General features: G+C 50.4%; 2 protein-coding genes and 1 long non-coding RNA gene across 4 annotated transcripts in view; 2 read left to right on the top strand and 1 right to left on the bottom strand.

Moving 5' to 3' along the window:
• Positions 1 to 4,492, top strand: part of Cfap45 (cilia and flagella associated protein 45) — a 25,107-nt gene extending 20,615 nt beyond the window's left edge. The window contains exons 11-12 of the mRNA XM_021160883.2: positions 3,719 to 3,943; positions 4,296 to 4,492. Coding sequence (XP_021016542.1) covers positions 3,719 to 3,943; positions 4,296 to 4,374 — 304 coding nt within the window. The 3' untranslated portion in view covers positions 4,375 to 4,492. The remainder of the gene's footprint in view (positions 1 to 3,718; positions 3,944 to 4,295) is intronic.
• Positions 141 to 9,248, bottom strand: LOC110293127. The gene is made up of 3 exons (XR_002377779.2): positions 8,958 to 9,248; positions 1,485 to 1,581; positions 141 to 735 (listed from the first exon to the last, which is right to left on the bottom strand). It is a non-coding gene; the product is annotated as an uncharacterized LOC110293127 (long non-coding RNA).
• A 5,026-nt stretch (positions 9,249 to 14,274) lies between these two features.
• Positions 14,275 to 22,006, top strand: Vsig8 (V-set and immunoglobulin domain containing 8). 2 transcript variants are annotated; one of them, XM_021160894.1, is made up of 7 exons: positions 14,275 to 14,451; positions 17,930 to 18,105; positions 18,533 to 18,734; positions 18,859 to 19,080; positions 19,799 to 19,918; positions 20,246 to 20,444; positions 21,309 to 22,006. In XM_021160894.1, the coding sequence occupies exons 1-7, from the start codon at positions 14,403 to 14,405 to the stop codon at positions 21,586 to 21,588; spliced, it is 1,248 nt and encodes a 415-aa protein (XP_021016553.1). In that variant the 5' UTR covers positions 14,275 to 14,402; the 3' UTR covers positions 21,589 to 22,006. The 2 variants fall into 2 exon arrangements, with proteins under 2 accessions (XP_021016553.1, XP_021016561.1); XM_021160902.1 differs by lacking the exons at positions 14,275 to 14,451; positions 17,930 to 18,105 and adding an exon at positions 18,234 to 18,305.
• Positions 22,007 to 27,667: the final 5,661 nt, after the last annotated feature.

Genomic DNA, 27,667 nt, shown 5'->3' on the forward strand with positions numbered 1-27,667 from the left:
CTCAGGGGATGGTGTGTGGTGGATGGAGAGGAGATTCCTGCCATGGTCCCAGGAAGGTGCACATCCGTCTTGATCATGTTGCTGCAGTCATCCTGACTAGATGGATGGCTGAGATATTTCAAAGCCATTCGAGCCAGAAAATTTTCTGATTAGAGAATTGGAAAAGAACATCTGGAAGTGTTTAAGGAACCGAGGGTTATTTATCCTGTATCAGTAACAGTGTAAAGAAAGGTCCCTCCTGCCGCCCTTAGGTCCCACATCTTTCTGCAAACTAGGGAGACTGAGTAGGAGAAGCCTAGAGGAGATGGAGGATTCATCCAGACGCTAAGGATTGTGTCATTAGAGCAAGGCTTTGAGGGAGTCTTTGCCATTGATTTGACTCATAGCTGGTGATCAACATGCGTTGAAGACTCTGTCTGGGTATCATGAAGCTCATTAGAAGTGAGTGAACACTGCCTGTGCCTGATCCACCCGAAGGCTTCCAGAGATTGCTGCTTGGGTGGACATCTTCTACGTCTCTCTCTCTCTCTCTCTCTGCTGCGTGGCAGCTAGCATCTCTTTACTGTTTGTTGTTTCCGTTCAATGATGATTTCAGCCTGCGCGCAAGAGCCAAGGACTCATAGCGCCTACTCTTCTGGTCCTCCCTCAGAGCAGCAGGCTTCCTTCTCTGTTCTCTCCTCCACCACCAGGCCTGATCCGACTGGGGACCACTTCCTTTGTGCTTTGTTTCAACTTCTAGAAAATAAGATTTTAAAAAGGAAGGGGTGGGGGAACCAAACCAAAGAAAATTTGCATTTGGAGAACTTGAAATTACAGAAAGTATGCTCAAATGAAGCAAATTTGACCAGCACCCAGTCATCTTGGTGTCTGGGCCTTGGGTCCTTACTATTGGAGCTGTCTCAGTCAGGAGCAAGCCAGGCCAGGCTCCTGGGCCTCAAAGGAGGCGGAGCAGACCTTCTCCCCAAGATCATCATTCCTGGGTTCTCATAGGATCGTGCCCCTGCTTGTTCCCACTGACTGAGATGCCTTTGGCTCTTCTGCCTTTCTTGCCCCTCACCTCCCTGCCCCCCCCGCCCTTCCCCCCGCCCCTCAGGTTGTGCTACGGTCACCAGACACCTGGTAATGAAGAGAGCCCCCACAACCCCCCACAGAGCCTGCCATTGGGCTCCAGATTTCCTTCCAGGTGTCTCCCTGTGCCTCTGTGCCCTTGGACAGCTGTGCGCTTTTGGCAGGCACTAATAAACATTAATGGGATGAATTCCAAGCCCTCCTTTTGCTCCTGACCCACTTGACTCTGCTTTGCTGGGTCTGCCTGGAGCATAGACACTAGCCAGCTATTAAACTCCATTCAGCTCTTTGGAGAAGTCCTGCTGTCCTGGCTTAGCATCCAGACCTAGTGTCTCCACACCAGGTGACTTCCACGATAGATGTCTTTACTTGGGGAGTGTCCCCGCCACCACAGCCAGCAATCCAGATTCTCTTACTTCAAAAGCGCGGCCTCCAGTGCAGCCTGCATATGGATGTCCTGCTTCTGATCAGGAGATCCTGAACTTTCAGACTGCTGACTGGCGGAATCGAGACCTTTAGAAAAAAAAAAAATACTGCCATTTAGGTGACACCCTAACGGGTTGTGATTCAACAGTCGGGGGCAAGCAGCTTCTGAAATGCTTTAGGTGACTCCAGCACGCAGCCAGAGCCCACAAATGTTGCTTTGCCTTTGTGGCATGGCCAGTGTATCACTTACTTTGTTTGCTTACTGCCATGAGAAAAATGCTCAGTGAAAGCATTTTGAGTAAGGGCTTATTTCAGATGGTTTGAAGGGGCACGGTGCATCCTGGCAGGGAAGCCATGGCACGGAAGTGACCAGCCACACCACATTCAAGAAGCAGACAGAAGGGCTGGTGAGATGGCTCAGTGGGTAAGAGCACCCGACTGCTCTTCCGGAGGTCCAAAGTTCAAATCCCAGCAACCACATGGTGGCTCACAACCACCTGTAATGAGATCTGATGCCCTCTTCTGGTACAATCAATCAATCAATAAATAAATCTTAAAAAAAAAAAAAAGAAGCAGACAGAAAAAAAAAAATCCGCTGGTACTCAGCTCCCCTTCTCCATTAAAAAATATCCAGTCTAGGATCCCAGTTCACAGGATGGTGCTGTCCAAATTCAGGAGGAGTCTTTCCTCCTCAGTTAAACCTCTGTAGAACCCCCACGCCAAACCCTACCCCTAGACATGTCCAAAGATGTATCTTCTAGGTGAGCCTAGTGCCTAGTCAAGCCGACAATGGAGATTCACTGAGTCCCTCCTCAATTGGATTTTTCAGCTGCCCACCAACCCCAGCAGCTCTCTAGTAACGCCCCAGCTTTCCCTTTCCTGTTATCCGCTCACTTTGATGCGTATGAACAATAGGAAGCTAATCTACACACAGTGATCACAAGCAGGGAGAACACACCTGCCTGAGATCCGTGTGGGCTGTGGGCACTTGACGTGTAACTATAGAGAGAGGTGTGTGCTCACCAGCGCTTCCCTTCCTATGAACTGGGAAAGGCTCCATGGGGCTGTGGGATTTGGGGAGGTGTTTGCTTGGCCGGAGGAGCTGCTCCGACTTGGGAGGGCTCGCCATGTGTTGGTAGAGTTTGGAAGACACCAAGGAGATGAATAAGTGACTGAGGTCTTTGGCAATGGGAGGAGAGGTGATCTTTGTTTTGGTGTGAGCAAGCCTGTGGGAGAGAAGCAGGTAAGAATTCCCCGCCTGAGATAGTTTTACAATTTGGTTTTGATTGTATTGAGAAGAAATCCAGTATTAGGTTAGGTGGCCTCTGACCAAATTTCTTTGAGATGTAAATATATTTCATTTGAGCGTCTCTGGATGTCATTAGAGATTTTTCTACCTGATAGTAGACTAGGAAGCATTGTTATGGAAGACATCCATAGAAGGAATGTGAGACCATGAATCAGTAAGAGAAGAGTCAGCCTGAGTTCTTGCCTTCTTCCAGCAACCAAAGCAGGGCTAACCTTACAATGTTTCCTTACCCTTGTTTGGTTTTGTTGATGTTATGATTGTAAGGGAGGCAAGGAAGGAAGGAAGGAAACTTAGAACAGGCTGGAGAGGAGTTAGGTGCATCATTAGAAGGAAGAGAAGAAATAGCTCTCGGTGGGCGAAATCCTGGTTGTAGGACCCAGCTATATAATTTACAGAGGCCAGTGAGTGTTTTGAATGTGGAGATTTTTATTTAAAATAAACCAAGGGGTTGGAGAGCTATCTAGCAAGTAAGACCATTGGCTGGTTTTTTGTTTTGTTTTTTTTTTTTTTTTTTTTTTTTTTTTTTTTTTTTTTTTTTTTTTTTTTTTGAGAGGATGCAAGTTCAATACTTGTCACCCACATGGTAGCTCACAATGGTCTGTAACTCCAGTCCCAGGGCATCGGATGCCCTCCTTTAGTCTCTGAAGGCATCAGGCATAGAAGTTGTGCACAGACACACGTGTAGGCAAAACACTCACACATAAAATGAAAAACAATTAGAAATTAGTAAGAATGTCAACACTGTGGCATATGACAATGTATTTGGGTCTGTCCCGGGAGAGGAGCACGCGGTGGACACTTTTAGTCTGGGGCCTGAGACCTCGAGGTTGGACAGCTGTGGACCTTGAAGCATGACCACTGAGGGGGGTCAACCCAGGAGCCCAGCCAATCACATTCCTTTTGTCCCTCTCCCAGGGCTCAGAGAGAGCAGATTGAGAGGGAGAAACAGGAGCAGGAGAAGAAGGCCAAGGGGTGCCTCCAGCATGCCAACGAGCTCCGACGGCAGGTGCGTGAGAACCAGCAGAAACACGTGCAGAACCGGCTCGCTACCTTCGAAGAGGGCCGACGCCTCAAGGAGGAAGCCGAGAAGCGCCGCGAGCGCATCGAGGACATCAAGAAACAGAAACTGGAAGAGCTGAGGTGCGCTGGGGTCCTTTCTCTCTTTCTTCTCCTCCTCTTTCCCAAAGGTGTAGCAGGCTGGAAACGTCAGGTTGGGAGGGTTTTCGGCCCGAGGCTTGCCCTCTGAAGGGGGCTCTGACAGAAGCTTCTGGACTGGGACTCCTTGGTCCACTGGTAGCTCCTTGGCAGTGTGTATGTACTTGACTGGAATGTACTTGGTGGTACATCAGGGTGCCAATGTGCCAGCTAGAGGCAACCAGTAGGAACGGCTTGGGGTACAGGACGCCAGGTTCTGGAAGCCCAGGGCATTTTTTCTCCTGTCACACTTTTGGTGAGTACCCTACTTACATATACCTGGCGTTTCTCCCGGCAGAGCCACCGGCCTTCCTGAGAAGTACTGCATCGAAGTTGAGCGCAAAGCCAACATCCTGCCAGCCACTTCTGTCAACTGAAGGGGAATCTCTATGGTCTCTGGGAGAGCACGGATTCAGCTTGCTCCCCGGGGCGTCCAAAGTGCTGCTAACCTAGACGTTTCATAGTTACAGATTAAAGCTATTCTATTCTCTAAGGGACAACAGCTCCACTTCACTGCTGTGGGGCTGGGGGATACCAATGGCCACTGAAGGTAGATCAAGATAAATTACCGTGGACCTGGATGCGGGAGGGCTGTCGCTCATGGGTAAGAACCAGATGGTGTTCTGGTGGGGTTTTCGCGCCTAAACGATGGGCTCCATTTTCTCTGACCAGGGGTTCCTGGCCTTTTTGTAATCATATATATTCTTATCTCTCCACTGACCCTGTATCCATGTCATAGGAATTTGGGGCCACTGAGACAAGAGTTAGAGCTCTGCTTTTGTTGAGGGCTGGTGAAAGGGGTGCACTGGGCTGAGCTGGAGGGGGAGGAGCCTGAGTAGCTGGGACTGGCTTGTCCTGGGCTCCTGACTATGACTCAGATCACATATATGGAGGGGGCAGTGTGTGAGCCCGGGGCTCAACACCCTGGACTGCATCCCTTCCTGCTTAGATCCCTTTCAGTTCCAGGCAGCAGTGCAGCACAGTTCTCATGGAGGCACCCCCAGGGCACAGCTCCTCACCCCAATACAGCTGACCCTCACTCATGGCTCTGCTCTCCTCGGTTCGCTTTAACCCGTGAGTGGGCCTCCTCAAATCCAGTTCTGTTAGAAAATCTTCCTGCTTTGCCCCAGTCTATGCCTATTTACACATCAGGTACTTACTGAACGCTTGTTATACCACGAGCCATCTGGGTTCTCAAGTCTACTGAAGTCGACTTGGTCCCCTTTTTGGAAGTTTCTCATTTGTGCTGATTTTCCCCTCAGCTTTCTTGTTTTGTTTTGTTTTGTTTTGTTTTGTTTTGTTTTGTTTTGTTTTGTTTTGTTTGAGACAGGGTTTCTCTGTGTAGCCCTGGCTGTCCTGGAACTCACTTTGTAGACCAGGCTGGCCTCGAACTTAGAAATCTGCCTGCCTCTGCCTCCTGAGTGCTGGGCTTAAAGGCGTGTGCCACCACCGCCCAGCTTCCCTCAGCTTTCGTACATCTTTAGAACATCTCAAACATGCCCTTTAGGATGGCCCTGGCATTTTCAGAAGGCAACACCACCTTTCAATGATGGAGGCACTTCTCTGTCCTGGAAGGAAGGGCTTCCATTTAAAACCATCAGTGTGGTGCCCATCTCCCCACCCCCAGACCCTTGCTCCATCTCTCAGACTCAGCCTAGTCTTGTCTCCATGCAGTCCGCACCAAGGAGGAAAGGACAGTGGCTCAGTGCGTCCTGGGTGTTTACAAGCCAGGTTACAAGGGCCTGGGGCAAGAGTCCTCTTTTCATAGTGCCCAAGGAGAGTCACAAGCTGCTTCCTGTGTTTCCTCTTCCTCAGGACTTCCCCAGTCACCCTCTCCACCTTCCTCAACTAGACTATTGCTTTTATACAACTAGGCAGGAAGTTCCATTGGATGAGGGGAAAACCCCCTAACTCAATGTCTTCCAATCTAAAGATGTGTATCCATTCCTTCCTAAAGGTCTTGGGAGATATGGTACCCAGCCCACGATAAGAGAGAAAGCATTGATGCTATAACCAAGGATTCTAGTCTGCCTCTAGCTGGCACATTGACACCGCTAATTGTCGGGTTGATGCTGGGACCACAGAACAAGCCTCATCTATTTCAGAGGACCTTCCTTCTCACGAATGTCAGAACCATCATTGGTACCTACTTTTTGTCTGGTTCTATGCCCACTGTCTGCAGAGCTGAAAAGAATGGGTCTGCTCTGCTGTGCAAGCCAGGGAGGAAAGAGGTGTAAGACAAGCCTGGCAATTGACGAGGGTGGCTGCTGGGAGACTTGCAGAGCCCACAGCCCCTAAGTGAGACAGACTGGAAAGGGTTTAGGCACAGGGATTAAAGGTCTGGCTCTGGAGAAGGAATTATAGCCAACTAAGAATGTGCAGATAGTTGGGACAGTGAGAGATGGTTCTGCAGTTAAGAGCACTAGTTGCTCCTCTAGAGGTTCAATTTCCAGCACCCACGTGGCAGCTCACCCCAGTGTCTAACTCCAGTTCCTGGGGATATATGGTACCAGGCATGCATGTGGTGCACACATCTGTGCATGCAGGCAAAATACCCATACACATAAAATAGATGAATCTTAAAAAATAAACTAACCATATATATGTATATACACATGAACACACATAAAGATGGTTTGGGAGAGAATCTCAACACAGAGGATTGCCCCTCTAGTCCCATTAACTTTTTCAAGTTGGCCCATGATGTGGAGGAGGGGGTCTGATACCTTCTCTAAGGATTCACGAGAGACTTTTCACAGGCTTTGGTAGCCTCCAGAATCAGCTGGCTCATTGCCTAGAGCCCAGCTCCTCTAAGCAGGACAGTTCTGAGGGCTGTTGGGGGTCTTGGGTAGTTCCACATTTATCACCTCGTATAAGCCTCCTACCCGCTCTTTCTAAGGTGCTTTGTGGTGGTGATTTTTTTTTTTTTTAATTACTGGGGAATGAATGGGAGCCTCACATATGCCAGGCAAGCACTCTAATATCAAGCTGTCTCTCCAGGCCCTCTCTAGCCCTCTTAATGATGATTGACAGTAGGACTAGTTCCATAGAGAAGTCAGTCACCCAGCTGAAATAGGTGGGTCCTTCTGTGGCAACAGTGGTTGAGTCAGTAGGAAGTGGGGTGAACACACAGTCTATGTGGAGGGGGTGTGTATGAAGTGAGGTGGGGTACAAAAAACGTGTGATATCGAGGGCTCTCGGGTACCCGCAGACTCAGCAATCAGGAGTGAGCAGCCTCAGCCTTGCCTCTAAAGGGTTAACTCTTGACCCTTTGCTGAGCTCTTTCTGCTGGGGAAGCTTCTGCTGACCTCATGCTCAGAGGCACAAGTGGTTTTGTGTTTCCCTCCAAGCCACAGATCAACCTTGGGGTTTTCTGGGAGGCTGCAGAGGGCAGTGGGCGGGGCTGGGGCTGGGGCTGGGGGTGGCAACCAGTAGATAAGTAGGAGGTGTCCTGGTGTTGGTGTATTTTCTTTGTTCATGTAAAGTTTTTCTGTTTTTTGTTTTGTTTTGTTTTGTTGTTTTGAGTGCTCAAACTATTAGTAACTTAGTTATGGCAGATTTTTTTTTTTTTGAGATAGCCCCTCTCTCTGTAGCTGTGGATATCCTGGAACTCACTATATACACCAGGATGGTTTCTAACTAACAGAGATCCACCTGCCTCTACCTCCCAAGTTCTGAGATTAAAAGCATGCACTATCACACCAGGCTCAGACTCTTTATTTACTGCATTTATATTGTCTTATATAGAAAGGTACAGATTAGCGCCCAAGGATCTCACAGCCTGTCTTATGCGTCTGGAATGCATCAGACTGGATTGGTCCAGCCTTAGGAAATCCAGTGGTTGGGTACTTGGGTAGAAGACTGTCAGATCTGCAAGCAGCTGTGTCTCAGGCATATATGCCCCAGCTCCTGCCTGGGCTCCATGCCCTACCTGCCTGTTGCCAGGCTCTGCTGTGGCTTGGGGGGTGGGGATGGGGCAGTCTCTGAACCTTTGCAACTGCTCCAGCTGGGTGCTGCCAACTCTGGTGGCCTAGCCACGTAGTCCCTGACTCAGTGGGATGCCGGGATATCCTTTGGTGCTCCTGAAAGCTTCAGTACCCCTGCGTGTGACTTGGGTCACAGCTGGGCATTAATTGGTCTCAGTAAAAGCACTTTGAATAGGCTCGGATGAAAGGGGCTCTCAGAGTTCAAAGCTCTGCAGGGTTTTGGGGGTGAGGAAAGGTGGCAGCTGTTTAGGTGACGGAAGAAAGAAGACGCTGAAGTCTTAGACAAGAAGTCTGGGTACACAGGCTTGGAGGCTTAGGGACAGAGAGTTCCTCACTTTCTGTTCTTTCAACCACACCCCTCCTGCTACATTCTTGTGAAGCCTGGAAGCTCCCGTGGGTCAAGGCAACTAATTACTTAGTGGAGACCTCAGGTCCCTTCCTATCGAAAGGTGACCCACATCTCTCTCCATGCACTGAGATGCGTCCCAGGAAATCACGATTTATCTATCCTTAAAGAGTGCAACCCCTGTCCTCTGCTTTAATGCTCACAGCTCTTGCCCTTGTCCCCACGGCTCTTTAGGCTCAAACTCCTGCATTCATGCCAATATCCTTCTTGAAAAGGGTGGCCACTGTCTCAGTGGCTTTGATGACTTTGGTGCTGGGGCAGTGCTGCAGCTGAAGCCATGACTTTCTCAGCCTCCCAGGAAGAGGAGGTGAAGAAGGGAGGTCGGCTAGGGAGGGAGGGCCTGGGAGAAACTCCTCAGAGTCCGTGAATTTTTTTTTCCCTACACGGCTGCCTGCCGGAGATTGCCTGTGTCTGGGCTAATGGGAATGAGTACTACCAAATCACGAGAAGGTATGGCTGGAGGAGGCCTTGGAGAAGTGCCAGAGTTCCAGTCTTCTTTGTAAGTTTTAGGCAAATGGTTGCAGAACCTGGCTTGCTCTCCCTGAGAGACAAGCCGCCCACTACCTACCTGCTCAGAAAGCTCAGTCCACCAGTGTCTTCGTGTGTGTGACATGCACAGCCCTAGCCTTGGGGCCACGCTAAACAGGTGCACAATCTTTAAGGCGGAAGGAAGCTCTCTGTATCCATCCACTCTGCATGGTGAGCCTTACGTGGGACAGTGCTGGTGGTTCTGGAAACTGGGCTTTGCAGAGGCTTCCGGGGGAAGAATCGGAAGGAGGAACCTGGAGAAGGAGGGGAGGCGTCCTCCTTACTCTTGGGCAGGGCTTATGGCTCCCCTGAGAGTTAACACTTCCCTCTCCAGCCAGGCCTGGCTGAGCTGAGACAAGCCCCACCTTCTCTCATCCAGTTCTTTATTCAGGTATCCAGGCAACAGGAAACAAACAGGGAGGGCAGAGGGAGGACCTGTCTGTTCAGGCTTAGTGGGAAAAGCTCTGAACCCCATACCAGCTTTCTTCCAAAGCCTTTCTGGGCAGTTGTTTAGAGCAGGCTAGGCCTGGGACCACCCTGGGGGTTGAGGGGACCACAGCTTCTCTTTGAAGATACGTGATGGGAAAGTCCAAAGATTGAAGCAAAAGCAAATTTTATTCCTACAAGTCCAAAAGCCAAGGTCCCACTGGACAGATAGAGATTAATACATCACAAAATCTGTCTCCACACACGGGGGCGCATGGTTCAGGCCAATCAATCTGAGTTGCAGAATCAGTCCTGAGGACCTGGCTGTGATCCCAGTGAAGTTCTCGTAGGTTTCGAGTAGAAGGTTCCAAGAGGTTTAGTGCTCAAGGATTTTATCTACTCTGTTCAAAAATAATCACCAGCTGTCACTCCTGGTTTCATTTTTCTGAATTGTGTCTGGCAGGACCCTGGCTTACTTCCCAAGCACCGAGACACACAGCTCTGGCTACCTCTGGGGTTCTCTCTCTCTCTCTCTCTCTCTCTCTCTCTCTCTCTCTCTCTCTCTCTCTCGGCTCATCATGATCAGTAACCTTTTCAGTCTCTCTTTAAACATCCTCTCCACCAAGCAGGACCTTGTGACTATTATCAGCACGCCTCATCACATCGTGGGCTAAGTGTCCCTTCCCTTGGCTCTGTCTCCCATCCATGGGGATGCTATAGGAGAGGAGCTGAGACTCTGCTCTTTCCCCACATTCCAGCATGAAGTCCAGATGAAGGTCCGTGAGATGGAGATGCAGCTGAGCTTCGTGCTGTGAAGATACCTTTAGCGTGAAGGCTTCTCGGTTTTCCCTCAGCTCTGGCATTAGGATTCCACACACTCTTTACAAGGGATTCCCTCTCACCCCTGCTTGCCCTCCTGGCACTTCAGTCAATGACATTCAGTCAACCCCCTCATGTCCCTGGAGACCAGGTCGATCTTTTAGAAGTCAAGACTGTATGAGCCAGGTCAGTAATGGGATACTGTGTGATGGGACAGATATGGGTACACCCAGGCTCCCTCTTACAGTCCCCCCTCTTTCTGAGGTGAGCCAGTGCAAATGCAGAGGCTCGGGAGGCTGGGTGATGGGTCCAGAGAATACGTGGGCCACCTGTGTTTGAAGCTATTGCTTGTGGCTCTGATTTGAGTTTCAATCTACAGCTGCGCTGCACATCTTCAAACTTAAGCACTAACAGGTCTGCTCTTCTCCAACGTGACTCTGATCCTTCCTGTCAGAACTTAAGAGTGATCCTTCATCCACCAACACCATCTCTGAACCCCTGCCCTTGGCCTCACCTGGTAGTACTACATCTTATTACCTTCACTGAAACCTGCTGCGGAGTCTGCGGCTGCAGTGGTTCCTTGGTTTCCAGAATCCAGCTTCTTCGCCACCACCTTGCTTTGAGACCCACATCATACCACCTGTCTCCCTGTGGTAGTTCCTAACTCCTGCTCTGGAACCCCTCTGAAACTTGCTCAGGTGGTTAAACTCATCCCCGAGTGTTCTGAGGAGAGCTCTAGGTCTACATGGGGACACGGAAAAGGGAGTGGAGGGGCCGGCCACGAGGGAGGCTGGTCTAAAGGGGGTCAGATTGTAGTCCCAAGTCAGCTGGGGGTCTTGAAGGACTAGGGGTTTGTGTGGATTGCTGATAGGCGGTTTTGGAGGATGGTTAGGCTGCCTGTCCTCCACAGGGATCTGGGGTTGGGCTAGAGCACATCTCTGAAGCTGGCTCTGATTGCTTGTCATACCTCTTCCATCCCTCACAGTCTCTGTTCACTCTCTTCTAGGTCTTTGTGTTTAACTTTTTATTTCTGTCCTAAAATAGAAGTAAGAGCTATTGTCCTCTCCTAGCACGGAAGTCCAAGATTTTCTGGTGTCAGCCTGGACCTTTATGGGATATGAAAGGGAAGTGGGGGTGGGAGTGTGTATGGGGGTAGAGTCAGATGGTGAAGGAAAGGCAAGGGAAGATTTAGAGCAGAATGCCTCTCAGGAGTGGGACCCTCTTCTTTTGCTGAGGCAGAGGCTTAAAGAGCCACTGGGCTGCAGGCCAGTCTTAGAAGGTAGGAACACTGGGCTGGATCTATGACTGGTACCCTCTCCCCTCCTCTCCACCCCCATGGCATAGGGCAGGGAGACTGACAGCTTCTTTTATAGGCTCCAAATTGCAAGCAGGTGACAATTAGCCTTCAGTAGGTCATGGGGGACCAAAGATAATGCTGTCTCCTTTTCCAGCTTTGAGAAACCCTCTGTGATCCCCTCAAAAGTGTTTTTTTTTTTTTCTAATTTCTTCCCTAGCCCCTCAACCTCAACCTCTCTGGGGCTCCACAATCGGGTCCCTTCCCCCAGCAAATCTCTCTGAGGGGCCTCGTCTTCTGGTTCTGTCTGGCGACAGAATCCCCTGGTTACTCATAGCTTCTGGCATCTGGGAGCTTCCCCAGGCTGTGAGCAGGCGGTGGAGCAGGACTTCAGAAGTTACATTTGTCATTTGTTATGGGATTAAGTTGCTTCATCCCCTCTCATATGGGCTCGTGCACTTTTGAATCCCTCCCTCAGACCCTGGGTACCTCACTATGCTCCAGTCCCGTGCTTCCAGCATTGAGCCAAACCTGGATTTAGCAGGGGTGTGTGTGTGTGTGTGTGTGTGTGGTGGGGGTTGTTATCTTTCTATATCTTAAAATCTCTTACTTGTGGTTACCTTGAAGCTGCTTGATCATGTATTTTCACTTCCTATCTTAACCCCAACCACCCTCTCCTGACTTAAATCCCAAACTCAGTTCAAATTCATTTGTAACAAATCTTAAATCAACTTCAACCCGGCCTTTGAGTTACCTCAACCTGTACACACACGCGGATCTGTGAATGACACTGAAAACAGATTTCTTTCCATAGCACAAAGTCCTGCCTTAACATGGAGCTGCGGTCGGTGCCTGCTGCACTTCTAGCTGCAATTGGAACCTTAATACCGACCTTAACTCTAATTCCAAACTCATATCCGACCTCTGCCTCATTCATAATTTTAGCTAACCTCAAGTTTAACCCCGGAGGCAGCCTTCACTATGCATTAGCTCTAATCCAGAGCACCAATGGATCCCTCCATGTCAGTTTAGTGTAACCACAGGTTCCGCCCTTTCTATTCATTTTCCCTCTTCCTGATCCTGTCTGTCTCCCCCTCCACTCACCACAGGCCTTCCATGCTTCCCCTCTGATGTGTAGTAGTAGGCAATATGGCTGCCAGGCTCTCCTTTGGACCACTTGGGACTGAGTGCCAGGATGCCTGGCTATCCCTAGTTGGCCAGTAGCTGCCTCTGAACTGAATCTTTGTTTTTCCGGGCTTCTGTTTCCCTATCTGTAGAACGGGGATAATGACCCCTGTTTTCCCGAAGGCTCAGGACAACCCCATAAATCTCAAAATAGATAAGGAAATAAGGATAGTCACTGTGTGCATCTGGCGGGCCCCGGAGCAGCCTGTTATTGTTGGCAGTTTGGGTAAAGGGGTTTGGAACACAGAGCTGCGTGGACTCCGTGTGCTTCCTTATTGTCTTGTCCTATTCTTCTAAGAGGGTAGGTCTTGGCAGCATTCCTGAGCCCCATAACTCTCCTATAGACTCTTCCCCCTCTGCCCTTCCTGAGCCCCAGGTCAGTAGTGGAAAAGGCTCCCTTAAGGGCCCAAGCTGTTGAGTGAGGCTCCTCATAATTTGTGTCCTATTGGATAGTCCTGGAATCCAGAGAAGGTTAAGGATTGAACTGAATGCATGGACCAACCAAAGTGGCTGGCCTTCCCCTTTCTGCTGGCTAAGACCCTCCCACCCTGCCTAGATCTGCACTGGCTTAGTCACTGTGATGGCTGGATGCCCTGTAGATGGTCCAGGCTTTGAGGGTCTTTGTTCTTAGGGGATTCTGACTCCTATTAACACTGGGCCTACATTAAATCTTCAGGGCCTGGCTGAGATGCCAAGAATAAAAAAAATCCCAGAATAAAGCACACAGAGGGTCCCAGTCCTTCTCCTATCCACATCCCCGTGAGAGATGTACGCACATGACCTCCTGTCCTGCCTACCTCAAACATTCTCTCACAGTGCGCAGTCCCCCACTCCCTCCACATGTCCAGATCCTTCTTCAGGCTTCAGTGGACTGAGAGAGGTTTGTGTGGGAGGGAAACCCATCATAGCACTTCCTGCTCTCTGGGATCCTTGAACTTGGGGATGACCTTTGTGCCAGCAAGGATGGAGAAACAGTAGCGTGGGAAGACCCTGTTCTTACACAAACCCCTTCTTTCCCTCTTCAACCCAGAAGCTTCACTCCCTTTAAAGGGACAGAGAAAAGCTACATTCCTGTATCTCCTGTTACCTGGGCTTTCCTTCTAGGTCCCAGCCCGGCAGAGGGATCCCTTCTCTGATACACTATCTTTTAGACCTGACCTGGAGGGCAAAGGATGCTTGAAGGAACTGGGACCCGGAAATCTGGGTCTTCTGCAATGGAAGGGTGCATGAGACTGGGGGATATCTTTGGTTATGTTAACTCTTCAAATGCTGGCCATCCTTCCTCTGGAAATCTGGCTTCTCCTTCCTCTTTCCCACTTCCCCCCAGGGAAGGAGGCAGCGAATGAGTGGCGAGAGGAGCTCCGTGGACGCTGGAAAATGGGGCGACTGTTGTCACCCCGAGGACTTGGCCAGGAGGAAGTGGAGGTTTAACAGGTGCCTAATTACAAGTCCCGCTGGTCCCCCTGCACTACTCTTGGGACAGGGAAGAGCTTGGGTGAGAGCTGGGTAATGCCTGGGTAGGCCATCCTGTCACCCTGCTAATTAGGGCTACTTGGGCTCCTCCCCAAGGCGGGGACCAGGCCCCCTCCCTCCTATAGAAATAACTCCGGCTGCTCCTCAGCCTGGCACTCATTGCACCTTCCTGCCACCCCGGGCAGTGTCTGGGCCCTCCGCTCCCCCTCCCTCCACCTGCCCCTTCCACCCACCACCACCAGCCCACTGGAGCCCAGCTCAGGCAGAGGAAAGACCAAGCCTAGAGACATGGGAGTTCGAGGAGCACTCCATCTTCTACTTGTGTGCCTGAGCCCAGGTATGGGGCTGGGCAGGGGCAGGGATACCCAGCATGATGCCAAAGGTCAGGGATGCTCGTGGGCTCACGGAGGAGCCTCACGGATGATTGAGAGGCACTGGTAGGGACCATCTACCTTCACTTTGCTGATGCTGATTTCGACACTGCCGAGGGGGCTTCTCCCCAGGAGAGCCCGTACCTTAAGGCTTGGGGCAGTGTCTGTGTGCAGAAGCTTTGGAATGGTCATTGGCAGCCTGTGTAACTCATATATTGTGTGCAAGCTGCCCTTTGTGCTGTTCCCACGCTGGGAGCTGGAGACCTGGGCTTGCTTGGAGATATGGAGTTAGTTGAGGGAATTGCAGGTGGGGTAGGAGTCAGGTGAGCATCAGCTCTGGGTGGGGGCTGAGGAGGAGCCTGCCAATGATCTGTTTCCTTTAGACAGTCTGTGTGCCTTTCCCAGTGGAAGGGCCGGCCCTCCCAAGCTAGAGCATTGGGCAGGAAAGCAGTCTGCCTTGAAAGGGTTCTACATTCTGGGTGGCCTCTATCCTAGCTAGTAAGAACCCAGGCCTGGGACCTGTGTTCTGGGCCCCACGTGCTACAAGATGCCTCCTCCGGGATGAGGCTGAGAGGATGTGGACAAGGATGGATGGTAGGCTCCCAGAGCCCCTTTGCCTCTCTGGGGGCACTTGTGGAAGGCGGGGCTCAGCTTTGGATCCTATGGCGGCCTGCCCGGGACTGGGCAAGTTCCGGCAAGGGACATTCTATTGAGTATTACAGAAAGTAGCATGGAGCCCCTCCTGGGGTGGGCATCTAGATGTAGGATGACGGGTATGGAGAAGGTGAGAGGGAAGGGGGGACTGTTTCATCTTGTTTCTCTGTGTGGCAATATGCATGTATGAGTGTGTGTGTGTGTGTGTGCACATATGTGTGATGAGTGAATTTCTGGCAATGTGACTACTGCTCTTTTTGTCTGCTGAAAGCCCCCCAGGCAGTGCCCACGTTAGGAGCCCTGGCTGTGCCAGGAGAGCCAAGGCATCTCCATGTGTGAGGGCATGTGGGCCAGATTCTTGCTGTGTGGAGGCAGGTGCCAAAACTTTCTCTGAGCTGCTCTTGTCTTCTCTTTTCTCCTTTCAGTTTGAATTCAGAATAGGTTTCTTAGCTGAGATCAGACACCTGCTGAGGTGACTTTCTGCACAGAGGGTGGTCAGCCCGCCCTGGAGATTTCCTAAGGGACAATCACTAGTTCCTTGGATGGCCTTCCCCCTGTTCCTCTCCCCTCAAGTCCTCTTACCCAGCACTCTTCACTACACCGGCTTTCACCCCGATTCTTCTCTCTACACAAGCCTCCCTTTTCTCTTACATTCCCTGGAAATCCTTCCCCAGTGTCACAGCAAGATCAACCAGAGTGATATGCCAAAGGGGTGGGAGGAGGTACAAAACTGCTGGAACCCTTGGGAGGAGCTGAGGAAACATCTAAGGTGACTGAGGAATTGGGGTGAGGCTCTTTGGCCTGAGACAATTGAAGCAATACAGCCTAGTGCAGGGTACAGGCATTCTGTTGCAGTTCGTACCCTCTACCCCGAACCCCTTTCTTTGAATACTTACTCTCTGCCTGGTTGACCTCCATGATGCAGGGCAAGGGAATCCTCCCTGCTGTCAGCTGTTTCCAGTGGTTCATCCCCAGGGTGGAGTCTCTGCTCTCAGCAGAACTCTGGCTCATCCCTGGCTTGCTTCTCAACGCCCCGGGATCTGGCAGATGGCATCAGGATCCTTATCTTAGGAATGAGCTGGTATTCTCTTGGCCTAAGGCTGAAGGAGGCATCTCCAGGTCCCGTTAGAGTTCCAGAAGCTAGGCTGCCTGTTCGAGGTCAAGTTGGAATCTTTTCAGGTTGTAGAATGTACGGGGGGGTTAGCTTTGGCTTAGAGGGGCAGGTCCAGTGCCGTTTAAGATATTGGGGGACATGTAAGGCCTTTGCTAGCTTCTCCAGTGGCAGGCTACACCTGGAACTCAGGGCTTCTGCAGATGTGTCTGGTCTTGAATGGACGCGCAGGAAGCCACCAGAGCATGCAGTGGGTGTGTCCTAGACTAATGTGGACTCTCTTTGTCTGTAAATATGTGTCTGTGTATAGATCCAATAGTTTTTGTGTGCAAGAAGAAGGAGGAGATTGCATGGGCATATATTCACATTTTGAGGGCTTGAAAGAACATGCCTGTGTCTATTTGTTTTGCCCAGGACGGTCGGTGTATACCTGTGTGTGTGTGTGTGTGTGTGTGTGTGTGTGAGAGAGAGAGAGAGAGAGAGAGAGAGGGCGGGGGGGAGAGATTCCCTGAGACTTGGGCCTGGGATCCCCAGAGAGATGTTTACTAAAAAAGGCCATCCATAGACAAGCTTGGTGAGGTCTTTGTAGAAGGAGTGCTTCAGAGACTGGAGGTAAGAAAAGAGCTGAATGTCTAGGGTGGAGCCCTGGGTTCACTCCCCCCCTTATCCTTCTCTAGGTCTAACCGGTTGGGCCCAGAGCTTGCCTGAGGCTCTAGGGGAGGGAGGGAGAGAAGTTCAGTCCTAAGTTTCCTGATCCTGGCTCCAAACCTTGGGCTCCTGCTCTGACTCAGTGGCAGGAGGGGCCCCAATGGGAGCAAGCAAGTGGGAGCAGCTATACTGGAACTACACAATGGCACAAGGAGGAGGACACACAGTCCACACACCACCACCACCACCCCAGCATGCACAGCTATACTCTTGCTTTTCGGGATGGAAAGAGACGGGAGTCACTGTATCTACTCTCCTGCTTCTGGCTAGAGCACTTCACTTGACCCACATAGGGCCTAAACCCAACCCATGCAGGTGGCTTTTAAATAGCCTGTTTCTTCCAATAAAACATCTAACGACTCTGGGTGTTTCACACACATACACACCTACACACACACACACACACACACACACACACACACACACACACACTGTCATGTAAATATGAAGGTAGATATCCTACATGGTTGGTCATGCACATGAACATCTTTCAGCTACAAAGACTCATAGACATATAATGCACATTTGAGTCTCTCTCTCTCTCTCTCTCTCTCTCTCTCTCTATATATATATATATATATATATATATATATATACGCACACACATATATACACACACATATATATGCATATATGTATATTCATACATGCAAATATACAAGTTCAACACAAGAGCTCTGTATATGTAAACCATACCACTCAAGTGCTCATCTACACAAGTCTAAAATATATACACAAGTTCACAAGGAAGCCCAGAGACTGCCATATGGATAAACAAATAAACAACATAAGTATTGCTTATGCCAGTACACACACAGACACACAGACATACACCCACACAGACACACACAGACACACACACACACACCCTCATTCCTGTGGAAGCCCCACTGAGTGCCAGCTGGCAGGTGGAGACTGACTACTAAGCACTGTTTCTGTTTTCTCTTTCCACCTGCTTTACCCTTTACCAGCACTGTTGTCTGCTGTAAGGATCAACGGGGATGGCCAGGAGGTCATGTACCTGGCAGAAGGTGACAATGTGAGGCTAGGCTGTCCCTACCTCCTGGATCCTGAGGATTTTGGTTCCAACAGTCTGGACATTGAGTGGATGCAAGTCAACTCAGAGCCCTCACACAGGGAGAATGTTGTAAGTGCTTGGCTGAGGGTTCTCTGTACTCTATGATGTCAACTTGATGGGAAGCCAACATCCTGAGGGAGAAGGAAGGCAAACCAAGGCCTTGAACTTTCTCCAAGATCTCTCAGGGAAAATGAGGCAACAGGGATAAGAGCCACCCAACTGGAAGTCAAGCCAGCCAGTCTCTTTACCTCCTTCTACCCCATATCAAGGTGGGGGTAGGAGATTGAATGTGGGCCCTGCCTTAGAAGTTCCCAGTCTGACCTTACATTTCTCTAGAATATCTAATCCCATCTGCTCTCACTCATTCCGTAAGAGGTCAGAGTGCCTGACACTGTCATATGCCCATTTTCAGTTGAGAAAACTGAGTCTTAGAGAAGGTCAGTGAATTGCTGGCTCAGATTGTCTCAACAGCTCTGTTTTCCTCTTTGCTTCACAGTTTCTTACTTATCAAGACAAGAGGATAGGTCATGGCAACCTCCCCCATCTGCAGCAGAGGGTCCGCTTTGCAGCCTCAGACCCCAGCCAGTACGACGCCTCCATCAACCTCATGAACCTGCAGGTATCTGACACAGCAACCTATGAGTGCCGAGTGAAGAAGACCACCATGGCCACCAGGAAGGTCATTGTCACTGTCCAAGGTATGACCAGATGCTTCTGGGCTCCCCTTTTTCTAGGCTTCAGAGTCAAGTGCAGATTGGCTGCTGTGAGCCTGGCTCAGGCTTTTGGCTGTGCCCGGGCTTATAATTGCCTGCCTTGTTACAGCACGTCCTGCGGTGCCCATGTGTTGGACGGAAGGCCACATGTCAAAGGGCAACGATGTGGTGCTGAAGTGCTTTGCCAACGGAGGCTCTCAGCCCCTCTCCTACAAGTGGGCCAAGATCAGTGGGCACAGTCACCCCTACCGAGCTGGGTCCTACCACTCACAGCACAGCTTCCACTCTGAGCTTTCTTACCAAGAGTCATTCCACAGCACCATCAACCAAGGTGAGAGGGCCCAGCTGAGGGAGAGTGAAAAAAAAGTCACGGATTGGGACTTCCAAGTGGTACCAAGTTAGACCTGGCACCCCGGTGAGAGGCTGCTCATTTGGGCACATCCAGGCAGCTGCTGTTGAGGGAAGGAGAGAAGGTGCGAATGGAATGTCAGTCAAAAGCAGTGTGGCTCATTTGGGGAGAATAAGGTCCAAGGAAGAGCTGGCCTTGAGTCCTGGCTAGGATGCTGATTGGTAATAAATCTCAGGCAAGTAGCTTAACACCTCCGTGGCAGATGAAAAAGGGAATACTTACTGGTGACTGCCATCACTGGCATGAGAAGATTAGAGAGGATAAGGAGTCTGAGGCTCCTAGTGCTTAGAGAATTGGAATAAATCACCACAATCAAAGAATAACAAAGCTAGAGGGTACCCCAGAGCTCCTCTGGTCTAACCCTGTCTTCACTTTTCAAACCGGTGCTGAGTCAGAATGTATTTCTCTGAGGTCACAGGGAATTAATGGTGTCTTCTTTCTGAGAGAGGGGTCTTTTCCTTTTTTTTTTTTTTTTCTGTTTCAGCAAGGGGAGTATGGGTCAGCTTTAGAGTGTGCTTGTATACACATTCCTTGTTTTTTTAGGATGGCGCCTCCACCCCACAGGGGCTAGGCAGGGTAGGAGTTCTCAGAGATCACTTTTCTCTGTCTCAGTACCCCTCTGATGCTCTTCCCATCTCAGGCCTGAGCAACGGAGACCTGCTGTTGAAGGGCATCAACGCTGACGACGATGGGCTGTATCAGTGCACAGTGGCCAACCATGTGGGCTACAGCGTCTGTGTGGTAGAGGTGAAAGTCTCAGGTAGGTACAGCAGCCCTAAGAATTCCCTGGCTTGGGGATGGGTGGGGTGGGGCGGGGGGGGGNCCGGGATTGGATTGCAGATACCTAAACTCTATTTTGGAGCTTCAGCTGGTTGCCTCTCCACTGCTGTCAGGCAAGCCCTCCCCCCCCCCTTTTAGAGCAGCTGGAAGCCACCTACAGATTCATTTAATCTTTTCTCCCCCCTCCCCAGAACCCCCAGCTTCCTCACAGAGCCTCCCAGGGCCTGGGTTCTATCCCACAGATATCTGTCCTGGCATGTGCCAGGCTGTCAGAAGCCTGACTCCCTCCACTTCTCTCTCTCCACAGACTCCCAGCGAGTAGGCATGATCGTTGGAGCAGTGCTGGGCTCTTTGCTCATGCTGGCCTGCCTGGCAGTAGGCATCTGGGGGCTCATCTGCTGCTGCTGCGGAGGCGGCGGGGCCGGTGGTGCCCGAGGTGCCTTCGGCTACGGGGTCGGCGGCGGGGTCGGCGGAGGGGCCTGCGGCGACTTGGCTAGTGAGATCAGGTAAAACCTGATGCATGCTGCATGCTGCTGCACGGCGGGGGACCGGCGCCCTGTCCTCTTCACCCCTGCCTGCCATCGGCCGGCTGGGAACCCCATTCCAAACCTGCCCGCCATCGCCATGGAGTGCTGGGACTTCAGCATGTCGACCTGCCCACTCGCCGCATGGCTTTTCTCTCTTTGCCCTTCCCGCTCCAGTCTTCACCTCTGCTCCTTGCTTTCCCCTTTCCTTCCTGTCGTCTATGCATCCCCCAGTCTGTCTGGCCTAGACTGTAAGCTCCTGGAGGGCAGGGACCGTGTGTTGTCACCTTTCCCTTGTACTGCGCCGGCCAGAACCTCAACATGCCTATTTAAGAAGCGTTAACACCAATAGTGCTAATAACTTACATTAGAAGCAATCTAGAAATAAAAATAGAACAAGAATAGCAGTGCTAATGATTGCAATGCCTTGGGGACAGAGGAAAAGGAGAGCGAGGGACTTGAGGCGAGGAGAGCTTGCCGGAGTTCAGGTGAGAGTTAGTCAAGGAAAGGAGGGACACAGTTCCCGGATCACTAAGGCTCCCTTCTAGCCAAACACTAGAAAGGGACAAAGGGCAACCTGACTGGAGCTGCCCGCCTTGAGCTGGGACACTTGAGGACAAACAGGGTGTGAAGGATGGGGATGGTGCCATGGGGGCGCTGCAGGGTCGCTGGCCCTGGGATGTGAATAAGGGAGAGTAAGTTGAGGTCCAGAGAGCGAGAGGTGATGGGGCAGGAGGAGGGGGGCGCGGGAGATGAGAAGTGTCCAAGAGCCCCCAGCTCTGCCCAGGCCGTGCCAACGCCGCGCCGTGGAGGAGCCAGCTCACGCGCCCGCCTGTTGTTTTCCAGAGTGGACGCCGAGGCGCCCGGGTGTAAGGCCAGCGGGCGCGGCAGCCGCGTCACCCACCTCCTGGGGTACCCGACGCAGAACGTCAGCCGCTCCCTGCGCCGCAAGTACGCGCCTCCGCCCTGCGGCGGCCCCGAGGACGTGGCCCTAGTGCCCCGCACCGCCTCCTGCGAAGCGGGTCCCTCCCCCGTCTACATCAAGGTCAAGAGCGCGGAGCCGGCCGACTGCGCCGACTGTGCCCAGGTCGAGCAGCGCTCGTGCAAGGACGGCCTCTTAGTGTGAGCGCACAGCACCGGGCTGCGCCCCGGCTGGGAGGTGGTTCGGGGGCTCTCCGCCCGCAGCTGGGGACAGGTTCGGGCTAGCAGACCTGGCTCTCTCATTGGCCACCTAGCGGTGGTAAGGAAATTTCCCTCTGAGAAGCCAAGCCGGGCAGACCCTCCTCCCCTGTAGTGGGAGGAGAGGCGTGGGGGAGACAGAAGAAGACAGTTCAGAGCTCTTCCTCACCCCTGGGCTCCAGGGAGAGGAAGGGAGAGGAGAGCTGTCGGTATCCCAGAACCGCAGAGGTACAACCCAGATGTCCCCAGCCAAGGCGAGGGCCCCCTAGCCCTGGGTAGGTGGATGTCAGGGCTGAATTGCTCTGTGTGTGAGATCTGAGCTCCAAGGCAACAGTGTTAGCACAATAAAGAAACTTAAAGACTGACTTCGAGGTGGCTGTCCCGTGTTCCGAGTAGGGCTGGGTGTGGAGTGGGGAACCTTGACAGGATGATCTGTGCTTCCTTACCTCCTATTCGAATTTTCTGCTTCCCCTTCATATAGGGAAAGCCACAGCTGGGAGGGGTGGGGGAGGGGCATCTAGTCCTGTCAATTCACAGTATGAATGGGGAAACTGAGGTCCTTCAGAACGGACTTTAAAATTCCAAACCCATCTTTCCCTTTTTATTCCATTAGAGGGAACAAATGGGAGTGGTCAGGTGTTAGAGGTGACCTGCACACGTTCCCTGGCCGTCTCAACATTCTCTCCTCTCCATCTATCTACCTAATCTGAACTTCTTTATCTCTCTCAGGTATATGCCTCCCTTTCCAGCAGCCAGGGAAGGGATCTAAACTCATTCAGACACTGGAGTAGGAAGACCCAAGGATATCTAGTTCAGCCCTCTTTGATGGGAAGATTAAGTTTATTAGACACCCACAAAGTGCCAGGTGCTTTCAAATAGTTGAATTTACTTACCTCTTTAGTTCTGTGAGGCTGTGCACCATTTCCATTATACAGAAGAAATGGGGTTTTAGGGAGATTATTATATCTCAACCGAGACAGGGGAAAAAGGGCAATAATTTAAGATTTGGTTGACTTTTAGGACAGTTGACTCCAGGACATCAGGCTTTCCTCTGATAGCTGAATTTTCTCTATATCGTTCCTGATGAGGGCTATCCCAAGCCCTTCTTCTGGCCAGAGTACCTTGAGCTGCAGGCAGCTCACTGCCTCCTGAAGCGTGAGCCTTTGGTTGTCAAGATGAGTTGGATGGGAGGCGGGTCAAGGTGGCAGAAGAGTAGGGTCAGAGAGCCAGGTCAGAGAAGACGGTTGGTGCAGAAGAAAGACTGAGAAGGCGAGAGAGGAGAAGGCAACTGGTGCAGAGAAGAGATCAGGCAGAGTGAAAACAGGAGACCGTTGAGCCAGGGGAAGCTGAGCTGAACCAGAGAAGATAGCATTAGGAGACAGAAGAACACACAAAGTAGAGAAAGAGAAAAACAAAGAAAACCTACAAAGATCTCATAGAGTATTTTCTTCTATTGACCATGCACAGTTTTTATTCCTTGGTCCAAGATCTACTTGTGGGGAGCCCAGAGCATCCAATTTCAACTCAGTGGCCTCTGGTGGACCACACAGTTGCATTTCACAAAGGACACCAGTCTGGTTAGTAGGCTAAGGGACCTTCAGAAGTTCACAGTACTTCAAGGCCACTTAGTTTGGCCCAGCTACCTGCTTGTTGAGAGCCTAGACTTTGTTTCTCTTCTCCTCAAAAGGAACTGCTCACCCTAATCGTCCTTCTCCCGTCCCAGGACAACATACAGTAGGTGTGCATAAGGCTCAGAGTATCCTGCCTGGTATAAAATAACCTGGAAACTTCTAAGATGGGATCAGGGCTCGTCAAGGAGTGGTTGGCAGTGTTGTCTATTTTGTCCTGACAGTGCTTGGCAGGATAGATGAGAGAGACTGAATGTGGGGGCAAAGGGAATCAAAGACCACTTACCTAAAAGTTGGGGCCTGGGCACTGGCTGTATAGGATGCAGGGCGAAGAGAGTTAAGTAGGGAGGAGCAGAGAAGCTGTCAATCACCTGGCCATGTTTATGAGTGCATTTCAGATGACTTATTCATAGATAGAGTTAGCTCTTCAGCAGGGCCCTGTGCCCGGCACACTTTTGCCCTAAGGCAGGTGACTGATAAAGCTGAAATGAGGATGAGGTGTTTACACTCTGAGGAACTGCCAGCCCAGCCTCCTGCAAGGTGGTGAGGGGCTGAGGCAGCCAAGTGACTTACAGGTTGTGGTGAGCGACATCCTATCCCCCCATCCTGGGAGTGGGGGAACCATGCCGACAGAGACTTAGCTTTCACTTGAGCTGTGGAAAATTGTGAGGCTCTGGCAAGCAAAACCCATTTAAGAAGTAGCAAGAGAGGTTTCAGTGAGATTCTGGCAACAACTCCTGTTAGGGCGAAGCTGGGAAGTGAGGAAGTTTCTAAGTGTATAGGAAAAGAAACTTACTGTTCAAAGACATTGATTTGCTTTCAAGAACACCTGGATCTTTCCCCCTCATTTCTTCTGTGTGTAACCTGTTTGGGTAGAGGTATGGGGAAAAGGCACATAGTGTAATATACGTTGAACAATGGATTTGGGAGTGGGCTGGACTGGGCTGGCGTCACATACGCTTTGATTTGTAGTATTTATCTTCTGTGATAGAAATATTCCCACAGTTCAATACCTAAGCTGCCAACATGGTGTTAGTGGCCTAGGGTTGGGAGAAATGTTTGAGCTGGTACACTGTTGTACCCACAATTCAGATGCAGTAGGGAAAAAAAAAGAAATAATAAAAAAGATGGATAGTAAAATAGCCCCAAAGTGGTGGAGGTTAGGTGCTTAGTAACGCTATTTTGATACAATTCATTTACTTGTACATTTCTAGGATTTACTTTCAATGGATGGCCTTGTTGGATAGCTGGCTTGCAAAATTTATATTAGTCAGCTTTGATTCACAATGACAAAGTTCCTGAGATAATGAGCTTTGAAAGAGGAAAAGCTGACTTTTGACTCACAGTTTTGAAGATTTCAGGTCATGGCTGCTTGGCTTCCTTGCTTTGATGAGACAGCACATGCTTGTGACAGCACAAGCTTGTGAAATCACACTAGAGGAAGATACTCGTTCCTTAGAGTTGGAAAGCAAAGAGGAAAAAGCAAGAGGAGAAACGGGGCATGCCCCATTGTCTTAACTTCCTTCCACTGGCCTTACCTTCTAAAGGTCCCACCATCCCCAAATAGCAGAAACTAGAATCAAGCTCGTAACACTTGGGGCCATGGTGGTCCCTAGTCCAAACAGCAGTACTAGGCAAATGACTGGCTAGGCACAGACACCCCCTCTGAGAGGAAACCTTAAGACACTTCTGATTTATCCGTCTGTCTAGAGACACAAATAGCACCAAGTCACCTATTTCCATTCCTTGTTCTGGTTCTGTCTTTTGCACCGTTTTCCAACTTTGCCAGGACTGAATTCTAGCTCTTTGGGTCGCCAAAGAATTATGTGGATAACTAACATCTCTTTGATAACACACATCACTCTCGTGATAGCCATTAGAAACTCAATTTGGGGCTGGAGAAATGGCTCAGAGGTTAAGAGCACTGACTGCTCTTCTGAAGGTCGTGAGTTCAAATCCCAGCAACCACATGGTGGCTCACAACCATCTGTAATGAGATCCAATGCCACCTTCTGGTGTGTCTGAAGATAGCTACAATACACTTAGAAATAATAATAAATAAATCTTTTTTTTAAAAATAAACTTAATTTGGCATCCACAAGATTCTCATGAATTTTGCCTTCCAGTGCATCTGATGATGAGGCATCTCTGCAGAATACTTCTGAGTCTTCATTACCCATCCCCTCGGATATCCCTCCCAGCTCTTAGAGGGGCATAGAGTCAATTCTCAAGCCCATGGGTGGGTGGAATCCCATGAATAGCCTGTGTATTCCTCCAAGAATAACTGTGACGATGCAGGCTGACCATTGCATTTCTTTTTCTCAAATCTAGGTCTAGACATCTCTCCATCTCTCTCTGTTTGTCTCTATCTCTGTGTCTCTGTGTCTGTGTCTATCTCTCTGTCTCTGTCTCTCTCTCTCTTTCCCCCTACTTACTGGGGAAAATGAAGTTTGGGAAGTTTCAGAGGTATAAACTATCTAACTGCTATGGGATTAGGTTTTGTCTTGTCTGGAGGTAGACAAATGGCTGACGAAGACTTTAGATCTGTTTCCTAAGCTTTCTAGAACCTTCTTCCTGGCTTGGCCCCCTGATTTGGTAGGAGCCTGGGAAATCTGGTTCTTTCTCTCTCTGGTTTTCCATATGAAATAATAATTTCATAAATAGCTGAATTTATTTTCATAAAGGCTGAATATGCTGGTAGTGGGTCCTGTGTGGGCGTGGAAGGGGAGAGTAGGAGGAAAAGAAGAGAAACAGAACAGTTGGAATAAAGGTTTGTGAGGATTCTATGTTGGCATATGCAAAAGGAGCCTCTGAGGTTAGAGCCAGACAGAACTAGATCCACAGCTACTGAGTAGGTTACCAATTGTCAGGTTCTTCCCTTGTGAAATGAACAAGAAGAAGGTTATCTGATGTAATGTGTATGCTTCACACACTGCTCCATAGTAGGGACTCAGCAAGCGGTTGGCCCCTCTGTATCTAATGTGTAATTTCATCTTCTATATAAGGGCAGGCCTGGAAGGCTGGATCTAACCATACAGGGATCAGGATGGAGGCTGAGCTAATGGGAAGGCTGCATCAAAGGGGCTGCTTTGAGATTGAATTTAGAGACAGTTTACTCCCTGGAGAGAAGGGACAAGGAATTCTGGAAACAGCCAGTTGCAAAGTAGAAGGACCAGGCCTTGTTCATGAGGTCTGCTTCCTCGAGCAGGCACTAATGTTGACAGCAAGCCTTATTACTAACAGCGATACTAATAATTACAGGAAGCACCTGAAACACAAGCTCGGCAGGGGCCTGGACCAGCTTCTAGAATACTCTGGTGCCTCTTGGGACCAGGGCGTGTCTTCCTGGCATGTAACTTGGCTGCTGCCCTCTGGGGTGCCCACTGTAGCTCTGAGCATGACAGCCTCCCCGGGGTGGCCCATTCTTCCTGCAACTTCTTCACACTCACAGGGTGGATGCAACCAGCAGCTGTTGCTGCTTTTTTATTTTCTTCTAGAAAATCAGCCCAGTTCAACAACTGGGCTTCTCTGGTCCCCACTCGGCCACTCCCTCTGCTTTTTCTCTGCTCAGTCTCCTCAGTGTTCTCTGGGTTGTCTCTGCCTTTCTCCTACCAAGATGCCTGCTGTCTTAGACCCTAATGTTCAAAAAGACTCCTGTGCCTCCCCTAGCCCCAGTCCCTAACTTGCCCAGGCCGTTGGCCAGGGCAGTTTTCCTTGCTTGTAAAACATCCAGGTCTCCCTTGGGCCCTTTTCTCAGCTGGCCTTCCCAGGAGGCAAACTGGACTAGCCCTGCCCCCTCATCCCAGCCTCTCTCCTGCTGCTAGACCAGGAGAAGATTTACTCAATTATCCTTTTCTGTTTGGGGAGTGTCCTTCTACGCTGCAGCTCCACCAACCTAGGCTTCCCCTGAGGGTGGTGGCCTGGTCTCATCTTTCTCAACATTAATTCCCTTGAGAGCTCAGCTAATGGGTAAAAATTAGTGATGGCTAGTTTGTGTGAGCTACTCCTCTCCTGATTTGATAATGACAATAGTCTAGAGTGTTTCAGAGAGGTGGGGTAGACAAGGTCCCTGTGGAACTAACCCTCCCTGAGAGAAGGGAACAGACAGACTAGGGTATGAGTGGGGAATCTGTTGCCAGCGCCCCAGGGTTCCAAGGCAAGGGTTCGGGGTCGTGTCTAGCACCTAGGTCACAGTGCCCTTGAATCCGTGACGTCAAAGCTCATTCTCATGTACCATGAAGGCGTCTCATTTACAGCGTGTGAAGGACTTGACGAAACAGCATGTCTATGATTACTGCTATAAAAAATTGAGCAACCGATCCTTGTCCCGAGTCTAACCTGCTATTATAACGTTGGTGCTTGTGGGGAAATCTGATTCCCTCTTTTAAGTAATCATGA

The sequence above is a fragment of the Mus caroli genome, chromosome 1 (assembly GCF_900094665.2).
Source record: "Mus caroli chromosome 1, CAROLI_EIJ_v1.1, whole genome shotgun sequence".
NCBI lineage: Eukaryota > Metazoa > Chordata > Mammalia > Rodentia > Muridae > Mus > Mus caroli.